The 11,942-nt window shown below is 31.1% G+C and overlaps 1 protein-coding gene across 1 annotated transcript; it reads left to right on the forward strand.

Moving 5' to 3' along the window:
- The first annotated feature begins 7,374 nt into the window (after positions 1-7,374).
- On the forward strand, positions 7,375-11,322 carry LOC131875651 (protein SRG1-like). Its single transcript, XM_059220256.1, has 4 exons — positions 7,375-7,683; positions 7,908-8,149; positions 9,986-10,310; positions 10,869-11,322. The coding sequence occupies exons 1-4, from the start codon at positions 7,411-7,413 to the stop codon at positions 11,130-11,132; spliced, it is 1,104 nt and encodes a 367-aa protein (XP_059076239.1). The 5' UTR covers positions 7,375-7,410; the 3' UTR covers positions 11,133-11,322.
- The last annotated feature ends 620 nt before the right edge of the window (positions 11,323-11,942 follow it).

Below are 11,942 nucleotides of genomic sequence, written 5' to 3' on the forward strand. Positions count from 1 at the left end.
AACTCTTGTTCTTGTTTCATCTTCATGGTTTTAGTGTAACTTCATTTTCTCATTGAAGTTTAGACTTTGTTGATTTCAGAAAAAAATGAAAAAAAAATGAAGAAGAAGAAAGTGGCATCTTAAGACTCCTTTGTGCCCCCTTATCTTGGTGTACTTACCCATTTGTGACACTTCAACACAAAAGATATTGCACTACAAAGCACCAATTCACTTGAAACTCATATCACTGAATCCTTCTACCTTTATAAACATGTTCCCAAATTTGCACAACATATCAATCACTAGAGAAGAATGTAGATTCTAGCATTCTATATGGTTTGTATGTTGTTACTATTTAAACTACCATGTTGTGTTTGTAATATCTATATTTAGCTCTATCTTATAGTTTTTGTTGTCTTGTGGCTATGTTATCTCAATTGATAGTCTAGTGGTTGTCTTCTTATTGTAACTTTATTCATTTTTCAAGAAAAAAATAATATATTCAAATTAGAAAATTAAATATTCAATTAAAAATCTAATAAGAACATCTAGAATTTTGGATTTATGATTTAATGCGCATCATTGCATTCACATTCAACTAAACTTGCGTATAGCAATAGTTCTAATGTTAATTTTTTAGTGGTCAAGAATAAAACTTGGCATTTAAGATTTTAGACTTAAAGGCACGTTAAGGTTTATAGGTAAGCCCCTTCTTAGTTTATCTTTCAATACATTAAGAATAAATATTAATTATTGATCTATGTTCACTACTTATTATTTAGCATTTATATTTAGTTAGTTGTATATAATGATCAATAAAAAAAATTATTGTTTAGAGTTTACTTGGGCCAATAACTTGAGTTTAATGTTTAAAGTTAGGGTTTAAAGTTTAGGTTTATGTGTGAACTTTTATTATTCAAAATTTAAGGTTTTATGAGTCAAGGTCTAGTATGGAACATTTAGGTTTTAGGTTTTTAACTTTCAAGGTTCAAGGTTTATGATCTCAAATTTTAGGTTCTTAGATTAGTAGCTTGGGTACAATGTTCAATTCTTATTTAAACTATATCTATGTTTTATCACTAAATTTGAATTTATTTATAAGACATAAGTGGATACATATAGTTTAGGCTTTTCATTTTCATAGTTTGTCATATTAAAAGAACCAAAAGATATCAAACACATTGTAAAACTTATCCCAAGACCCTAAATCCAAATATAAAAACCCTAATTCATAAAATATAAATTTTAACACTAAAAATACAAAATACCTTAAAGAAATCTTAAAAATATCTACCTTCCTTAAAAGGCCATAGCCTATAATCATGGTACACACATTTTTTCTCACAAAAGATACCCATTGCCAAATAGATAACCATAATGAATAGTTACATTTGATTAAATAAATATTCAATACCAATAGACATATATTCATAATGAATTTTCACTTATTTTCAAAGTGTTTGATCCATAAGGAATATCATTTCTAAAATGTGGATCTACAAGTTATAGATAATGAGAGTCTATTTCTCTAAGTTTGCTTTACAACTTTCCATTGATCCCTTTCTTTTATTAATCTTCTATTTTTAACTTTAATAATTTGTGTTTACACGATTGAAATTTCCAGTCACTATATAAAGATTATTGTATAGCTTCAACTACATAAGTGTAGAGAACTACTAAATTACATATTCTCATTATAGCACTTCGAAGAAAGTCACCCCTCACCTCTTTGTAGTAAAAAATGATGCTCTAATATCAAGAGTTAAGAAACAAGATAAATGTTAAAATATAAATAAAAAGTAGATAATTCCAACTAACTCGTTAAAGTAGTATGTGATTAATTGTTCATGTAATATGAAAAATTATGTTGAAATTCATATTAAATATTCCTCGACCTAAAATATCTTTAACCTTGTAGTGATAAAAATATTATTATATAATATAATTCACCCAACTTCTTAATTTAAAAATATTTTGATAACATAAAAATAGTTCAAAATAATAAAGAAATACATAGCACCCTCATTCTATGGATCCTGTTTATAAAAAGATAAGGAAACAAATAATTTAACCAATCAACAACTAAGAAAACCGTGATCTTGACAAAAATCTAATGTCCCCAAAACTAAACTCTGATACACTCAAAATAGATGTAACAAATACATCTTTTAACCCATAAGAAAGGTAGATGTACATTTCTAATTTTCATTTAATAACTCTTATGACCATACTTGTAGTGTTTGCCAACTATAAATACCCTTTTAAATGCTATTACAATAATAATTAAGATTTCTAAAATGTGATCATTAATTTTGCTAATGAAAGAACACATACAAAATACATAAAATTTCAAGATTAATATCCCTATCTTATTAGTTCCTGTCAAGGCAAATATTATTGCATTCATTCAATTTTATGAGGTCATACTTGTAGTATTTTTCAACTATAAACCCTTTTAAATGTCATTACAATAATATTCAAGATTTCTCAAGAGTGATTAATAATTTTACTAATGACAGAATACATACAAAATACATAAAATTTCAAGATTTATATCTAGTTCCTACCAAGGTGAATAAACTTTTGAATTCATTCAATTTTAATTTTCCATTAGTTTAACCAATTATTGCAAAGAATTAAAATTGTTGGACAAAATTTCTATAGTCTATGTTTAATTTTTATTTTAAATGAATTTAAAAATTCATTTTTCCTTCTTTTTATTGGTCCATACAAAGAAATTGATCATCTTGGGAGTTTGCAAGATCACTTGTAATCTGCATTATATGAAGAAATTGATCATTAAATTTAGTGTGACAACATACATTAAGCAACATATTAAATCTAGGAATTGTCAGTCAATTCTAATATTTAACACTTTTAAACTTAAAAGTATAAGCTTAGTGTGTGTGATTAAAGTCGTTCCTGATTATTCTAATAGAACTAATATTTCGACATTTTGAAACATCCAGTCTCTATGACAGTGGACAAGCAACATATTCCAGCAAATAAAGACATTTTAGGGTCATTTTAGGATCTAAACATCATGGGATTAGCGACCAAGCAGAGACGAGTGCTTACCAAACACATAAGTAAATGTAATAAAAATAATTAAGTTGTGCATTTAGTTCAATTTTTTAAAAGAAAGAACAAATGTAGATATGTTAACAACCTTCTATAAAATAGTACAAGTGATCGATAGATCTTCCAAAATCTGCGCCAAAATTGAATGAAAAGACAATTGGTATAAGAAATACCAAAAATGGGTATAAAGACAACAAATCCATATTGTACGCCACTTTGGGGACTTGAGAACTTCTTACAAGCCAGAATTTTATGTTTGCTGTACACCATGCGTAATAAGTTTACTCATGATTGAGCCTTCATAATACTTGATGTTTCAAATAATGTTGTCCTGACCCTACACTGGATAAAACTAAGATGCCATTACAGGTCTTGACAGATTTATGATAGTAATACTAATAACCAATCAATAAATAATTAATTTATAAATATGATTTGCTACTATCAACTCTTTGTTAATTAGAATTCACTTGCTCCATAGGACTGAAGTTGAGTACATTCAATAACACTTATTACTTACATGCTAGGCTAACTAAGAGGCTAGCTAGAAAATCAAACTTAGAGACAGAGGGCATGGAAAAGAAGTATTAAACATGATAGCACAAGACAACATGAGTTTAGAACTTCAAAGTTATAAACACAACTTGCAATCCTCAAGGGTTGAAGCATATTCACAATGGCCACTTTGTTTTGGAGCATTGTCATTAGGTACAAAACTTAAACAGGCAGTCTGTCCAAGTTTTGATCAACTTTAAATCCCCATCAAAGACAAAAAGGTCACATGGAGCTAAGACAAAGATAAAGGAAATGACAACAATGGGAGCTTTGGAACATGGGATGACATCAAACTGCGTAGAAGTCATTTAGTTAAAGAGCGGTCACATGGTACACGGACAGAGTAGATGGTCAAACAAATTGACTGATGTGAGACTTCATAAAAATGGATGTTGTTAGGGAAGAACATTAGTAGTTGAGCACCCTAACTTTGCGCTTCTCAAAATCTTACGTGGAAATTTCAAATCACTCTCAATTTTTTACAATAGCTTACTTGACAAATCCCTTCTTATAACTAAGCTTTCAGCACCACATCATCAAGTATGGTGCCACATCAGCATGCTTTTTGCCAGGGTGTCCAAAAAAGCCCAAAAAAAAAGTGAGACCAATAAGCATGCAAAAGAGGCCCTAATAGGGGAAAGGACCCAGTAGTTGAGCGCATTCCAATTCTTGTGATAGAAGTTGTTGATTTAATACCCTCATACTTGTTGATTTAATGTCCAATTTTTGTACAACATTGCACCAATAGTTGTATGATAAGTACCACTTATTGAATGAAATATACCATTTGTTGTGAAAAGTAACCAAGATTTTCATGTGATGCCACATCAGCTACACAAGTATTTGATGGTGTGGCCTTGAAACCTTAGTTATAAGCAGGGGACTTGCCAAGTAAGTTGTTGTAAAAAATTCGGAGTGATTTGAAATTTTCACATAGGATTTTGAGAAGCACGAAATTAGGGTGCACAACTACTGGGTCCTCTCCTCTTGTTGTGCAGCTGATACGACATCACTTGATTGGTTACTTTTTACAATATTAGTACATTTCCTAACAACTATTGGTACATTTCCTAACAAAAATTGATATTTTATGTTTCAAACAATAGGTTTTATTTGTTCAATTTTCAAAACAAAAGGTATCAACAACCCTCACAACAATTGGTACATGCTCAACTATTGGTGCTCTTCTTCTACTGTCTGCATAACATGAAAGTACCGTTTTAGAACCAAAATAGCTATAACCCATAAAATTGTCTGCGTAGCTTGTTGGCTAAATATATACAAATTATTAATAGTTTGGGTCATGTGTCATGGTGTGATTGCTAATGAAATTATACTGAATTTAGAGAATCTATATATCATTATCTTACAATTATAGAAAATTTAGGAAAAATGTGTATCATTATAATACTAATATAGATATTTTAATGAAGACATATATTAGTACCATTTAATTATAAGAATTTTAGATAAAACATGTGTCATTGACATAATTAGTATTTTAGAGTTAAGGGTTTAAGTGTTTAATCACACATGCAAATGTTAGATGAGAAAAAATTCAATGTAACCATTGATTCATATTTAAACAAAATAATAATAATTTCTCTAGTTATACATTCATCTCACTCTTGCCCCCTCTATCTCTTCTATTTCTTTCTTCGAATCTTTGATCTCCCTTTCTATCTATATCTCATTATCTACATCTATCACTTATTCACTCCATCCCTCCCCTATCTATCTTTCTCTCTCCTCCTCTATGTATATAACTACCTACCTCTCTCTTCTCTTTAAATATCCCTTCTATATCTTTACCTTTCTCTCTCTCCTATCTCCCCCTCTCTCATTATCTCTCTAGTTCTCCATATCCACTTTTAACATCTTTCCTTCTTTATTCTGTATCTCTCTTATTACATTCCTTATGTACTTCCCTTGTTTTATATATCTTATTATCTCTCTCATCACATCCCTTGTTTTATATATCTTATTATCTCTCTAGTTCTCCGTTCCACTTTTAACATCTTTTCCTCTTCACATATTTATCTCTCTCATTGCATTCCTAATTAACCATTAAAATAATAATAATAATAATTACCCATTATATCTTGGAAGACTTTTAGTCAACCTCCTCATAAGTAATTTAAAAATAATTACCCATTAATTTTAAATTTTCTTAAATTTAAAGCTTCGTTACTACCATGTAATGTGAACAAAAGAAACTCTTTTATCTTTTTTTTTTTATGATATTAATTTTTTTTCAAATTGGATACAGAAATTAAAGCAATAATTACATCAGATTTTCAGGGAAAAACTCAGTAAGGTAACAGAGCTGGCATGAAAGCAGTCTCACACTCTCATAATAATACCCAAATCCGAAACATAAAACTCTCACACAGTCCGATTCTCATATTCTAAGCTCTGCCAATGTCAATGCTTTTAACGTCGCCGCCATTAGCAGCATCAGGCTGTGTTTTGGGAGCGTGCACAGTCAAAACCCCGTTAATATTTAAATTTCATATTTATATATGTATAAAATTTGATTTTGTGCACCAAATGGTGAGTCTTGTATAAGCAAGTACTTCAAGATTCAATATCTCATTATTAGATTTTTTTTAAAAGAGTTAATTGAACATTATCTGGAAGAGAAGAAATTTTACTTGCTAAAACTAATGATATATAATTATGATAGGTAGAGAATATGTTTTTATTGAAGAACAAAATTCTATTTGGTTTAGGATAAGAACTTGTACATGTTGCAAAAAATTTGTGACCTACCAATTACTTACTAGAGAAAAGTTGGGTAATTGATCAGGGAATTTATCTAGATACTTCATGGGGGAAGTTTACATCATGACCCTTAATTTCTATTCAGTACTATTGGAAGGGCATTAGAGTTTATTTACAAAGGATTGAACTAAATGTAATGATGGTTATGTAAACAGGCAATTGTCCTGTATCTTATGTAAGATTTTTGTAGCAATATAGGGAGCTACCCCCATACTGGTAGAACTTATTTATATAAAAAATAAAATAAAAAAATTGTGAACTTATAACATAATGAGTAAGCATACATCTGAAACAAAAGTCCTCCTTTGACTAAATAACCACAAGCAATGGGATCTCATTTGTCAAAATCATCTAGGAGTCGAACTTGGCTCACTTGTGTTTCTCAGGGTTTGAACCTTGATGGATGACATAAGCAAAAGAATGTAACATCATCCTCACTAATTAGACTATAAACCTTTAACAATTATATCTGTGTGTGTGTTTAAGTATTAAAAATACATGTCCCATTAATATATACCATTCAATTAAATATAAATGACACTTTACAATATATCTATTAATATTTTTATTAGATACTTTACTATATATCTATTGATACTTTTATTAAAACAATTAAAAAATTATATTTTATCCATAAATTATAATATTTCAAACCTCAATTATTGAATCCATATTCAGAAGACATTATGAACTATGAAAGAATCTTTCTTCCTTTCTTTTTTAAACCAATCAAACTCCACTAGCCTATTTTCACACGCCATATTTTCAATATAAAAGTAGTCTGACGACAAGAGTAAGGATGATCGTCTTCACAAACAGACGGGGAGATTTATGCCACATAACTCGTTCGCCACTTCCATTGAACACGTATTCTTCATCATACTAGTCTCGGGGCCCGATTGAAATGGAGAAAGAAGCAAAATAAATCTACTCATATTCCAATACTTTCTTTATGAGCAAATGCGATCATTCTGTTTAAATTTGATCCATTGTTAGGCCAGAGCATAAGAAATGGATTCAGCTCTCAAAGTTTCGAGCATGCCCAACTGGGGCAATCCTCCCCTTAAAACTTTCAATGTGCAAGAGATTGCAAGAGAACAACCCCAAACTGTACCAGAAAGGTACATGAGATCAGAGGAAGAGAGACCCGGAACACTAACAAAACTTCCTGGTCAGTTGAGCATCCCAGTGATTGACATGACCAATCTCTCCCAAGGAGGATTTCACAGGAAAGAAGAGATTTGTAAAATTGCCAAGGCTTGTGAAGAATGGGGTTTCTTTCAGGTATATGAGGATAATTTACTGAACATACCCACTAATCAAGTATGCATGTATCTTATATTATTACTAATGGGTGTCTTTTTAATTCGATTTCCTTAATGTATAGTAATCAAATAGGCTAATTACTAGAAATGGGTATATGTTTTGATACAATTTCCTCAATGCCCATGAATCCAATAGGCTTCTATCTTGTGTTACTACTAATGGGTATCTTGTTTATTTTACAGGTTGTAAATCATGACATCCCTCACTCTCTGATGGATGATATAAAGAGAGTCGGGAAGGAGTTTTTCCATCTTCCATTAGAGGAGAAACAGAAATGTGCACTTAGAGATTTTCAGGGCTATGGGCAGATCTTTGTTGTGTCAGAGGAACAAAAGCTGGATTGGGGCGATTTGTTGGGTTTAATAATAAGTCCTCCACGGAGTAGGAATTTGAGTTTGTGGCCAGCTGTGCCGGCTGATTTCAGGTATGTCATGCCCTTTCTTGCTTCAAAATTCAATCACAATGTGTATTGGCAATAGATGAGTTACATGGGAAATTGAAAATAGTACTTAACTGGTATACATATTTTATAAATGATTCTATCTAGAGATATTATATTAATTTTAGTTTTTTAGATGTTTATATTAAATCCATCACATAAATTAGGTTTCCTGTCATATCTTCCTTCTCACCATGTATCTAGGACATAAATTAGAGATGTATTTCATGATAACTCTCTGATGATCATGTATATAAAAAACTATGACCAGAAGAGACAGCAACAATTGCAGTCAAATGCTATAAACAACAATTTCAAACTCAAAACATTTAGTCTAAACAAAGACTCTCTGTTCACACACGTAGCTTGCATCATTTCATAATTAAATTCCAATCAAATGCCAAAATAAACACACATTACAAACTGCAAATGTCTTTTAATGGCTTTTCAACTCAAACTTTTTCTCTTAACACATTCCTCTGAGCCAGTTTGGCTGCCTCTTCTCTATCGCAGAATGGATTTTCAGCACACAACTTTTTCTCTTACGCATTCCTCTGTGCTAGTTTGGCTGCCTCCTCTCTATCGTAGCCCCTCCTCCCTTCCTCCCCCAACTTTGTCTTTGCACCATGCTTTTAATTGAAATTTTGCTGATAGTGTCTGCAATGAATGCTCTTCTTTTCGCCTCTGTATTTCTTCCCCATACTCCCACGCCTTCCTCCACTTTCTTCCCTTATTAAATAAGTGTGCAGTTTCTTCACTTATTTGGGCCGATGCGTAGTGATAGTCCCTACCAGCGTGGTCACTTCTGGCAACAGAAGATAGACTTGTGAAAGAGGTCAAACAGAAAATTGAGCATACAAGCAAGTGAACAGCAGCTTGTAGAAGATAACTATGATCCTATGTGTTTGTAATGAAATTTAGAATTGCTTTGTTTTGAGAGCTTGTATTTTGCAATCTAGGTCTTGTTTAGAATGTAGAGTGTCTGTGAGTTTTGTGTTTTTGTGATTGGGTGTTTGAAGCAGAGGAGGTTGTTCTTTTCTCTTACATCATCTAAGGTCATTCGGGTACTAATCTTCAGAACGGTTTAAATCACACACATTAAACTAACATTTTCAGATTTAAAAGTGTTAAACATATAAAGTTGACCGACATTTTCTAATTATGATGTGTGATCATACTAAGAATACACTTCTAGACCTAAAAATATTAAACACTCAAAATTGACTAATCCCCTGAACAACCAAAGCTTGATAAAAAAATCTCTTAAAAATGTAATCAACAGAACACAAAATTCAGATTCTCTTGAAATGTGACTGACAATACTTGTATGTGCATTCTACCACATATTAGCCCTATCAGCAAGATGTTGAATGCATCGCTTTGTTTTTCCATTATTGCATTGCAATTTCATGTGGTTGCCTCCACTTATAGCAATACTTGTAGTTGTCACCTTTATATTGCTAATAGTTTGATTCATAACAATATGACTAATTTATTTTCTTGAAAAATATGATGTTGTTTCTTGTTTATACTCGATTACGATTAACAACCACAACAGATGGCCCTCCATAGAGTTGAACAGTATTCCAGAATTTTGGAAACAGATACATTACAAATAAGTCCCGGGAAAAGTACTGTTTTAATCCACAGGCATCAAAATCAAATATTAAAACCTAGCATTTTTACGTCTAATAGTTTTTTGTAACGCTTTATTTAAAAAAAAATATCAAGTGCTTATCAATATAAAGAAATACCCTGGTATTTCATATAAATCACACTAATAGTATGTTATGAAATTTCTTTCTTTTGTGGAACTTGTAGGCATATTGTGGATGAATACAACAAAGAGATTAAAAGTCTTGCTGTGCAGCTGCTGAGTTTAATTGCAGAAACTTTACATCTAAAAACTGATTACTTTGAGCATTCATTTGGAAACACCTATCGAAAGATGCGGATGAATTACTATCCACCATGTCCAAAACCAAATCATGTTCTAGGCCTCAGCCCACATGCAGATGGATCTGGCATCACACTATTGTTGCAGGATGACGAAGTTGAAGGATTGCACATCCGAAAGGATGATAAATGGGTGGCTATTCAACCAATTCCTTATGCTCTAGTAGTTAACATTGGCTTCTTCTTAGAGGTAAATCTATGTTCCAAATTTAATTTCAAACTAATGCATATAGTTTGTAAACTTAATTGGTTTTAGCTCCAGTATTAGATATATTTGGTATGTAACGGCTTGAATTGTGAGGAGAGTTGCGTGATATGATTCTTCTTCTCCCTCCATTTATACAAACCCAGCAATTCATTGCCAAAATAAACAGTACCGTTGATCAATACAATAGAAATTTAGGTTGGTTGAGAAAAACTGTATTTCAATAAAAGATTTGAATAGATTTAAATTACATGGATGTAACACTATATGAGATTTGAAAGGATGTAACACAATAAACCCATTATGTTGTATTACATAATCAGACATAACCCATTGGGCTTCATCTAAGTGCAAAATGAATCATATGTTGCATTGAAAGTTCACTTGTACATATATACTTTACCAGTACTATGGGTAACTCAAATCTAGTTCAAGGAGAAAGTATTATAAAGCTAAGTCAGAAATCTAACTAAGGAAATGAAAGTCATCAGAATAATTGGAACTTTTTGACCTGTAACTCCCCGGCCTGCAATGTTAATGCAGGTGATGTCAAATGGAAGATACAGAAGCATCGAGCATAGAGCAGTAACAAGCAAAGAGAATGCCAGACTATCTATTGCCATTTTTTACAGTCCAGGATTTGATGCAGAGATCAGTCCTGCACTGGAACTGATTGACGAAAATCATCCTTGCTTGTTCAAGAAATTTATACATGAAGATTTTATTAGACACTACATGTCTCATAAGATTGAAGGAAAAAAAGCATTATATGAATATGCAGGTATAACAGCGAATGGCAGAAAATAATATGGATCGAACATTGAATGCATAACGTACATAAGCAGCAATCGCTAATATGTGTTTGTATATGGATATTTTACATGTGTGACGAGGAATGAATTCTGGTGTGGACTGTCCTTTCATTGTCAGAGAGCACAAAAGATGTTAATTTTTTTCTTAATTTCCAGCATGAAAGACAGATACATTCATTTCATCATATCAATTTCAAATTTTGATAGTGTAAAAATGATTTGAATGTGTTTCCTTTTTACAGTGTGCTTTCCTGCTTTCTTTTAAATAAGTTTCTGTAACAGTAACATGGAGTAGAAGAATAATTTTGTGGATACGTCAAGTTCCGCACCTTTGTCATATCGCTAGACATGAATATGAACAATTTTTATAAAATTTGTTAAAATTTTATATAAATATTTGTAAAATTTATGAAATTAACAAATTTTATATAAATATTTGTAAAATTTGTGAAATTTTTGTATGTAATTATTTTGTAAAAATTTATGTAAAATATATATAAATTAAATTTTGAAAAAAATAATAATAAACAAACGAAACAAAATTGTAAACATACAAAAAAAACTTTTAAAATTTAATATAGTTCAGTGGTTCTATCCACTTTTATCAAAAAAAATAAAAAATTGTAAACATACAAACTTTTAATTTCAAAAATTGAAAAAAATAAAAATAAAAACTTGGCACTGCATTTAAGGGTTTGAACTTCGACCTCGAGCTAGCTCTTCAAACTCGAAGTTGACTGATTATCTAATCTCTTTGTCATCGAGCAAAAACACTGATGTTATCGAGCAAACAAACCAGTGATGT

Source organism: Cryptomeria japonica, chromosome 5 (assembly GCF_030272615.1).
Source record: "Cryptomeria japonica chromosome 5, Sugi_1.0, whole genome shotgun sequence".
Taxonomy (NCBI): Eukaryota; Viridiplantae; Streptophyta; class Pinopsida; order Cupressales; family Cupressaceae; genus Cryptomeria; species Cryptomeria japonica.

Excerpts from the sequence above, each read along its gene's own strand:
- LOC131875651 (XM_059220256.1), top strand. The coding sequence starts at position 7,411 with ATGGATTCAGCTCTCAAAGTTTCGAGCATGCCCAACTGGGGCAATCCT. Across the intron at positions 8,150-9,985 it reads GCTGTGCCGGCTGATTTCAG|GCATATTGTGGATGAATACA; the intron begins GTATGTCATGCC and ends TGGAACTTGTAG. Across the intron at positions 10,311-10,868 it reads ACATTGGCTTCTTCTTAGAG|GTGATGTCAAATGGAAGATA; the intron begins GTAAATCTATGT and ends ATGTTAATGCAG.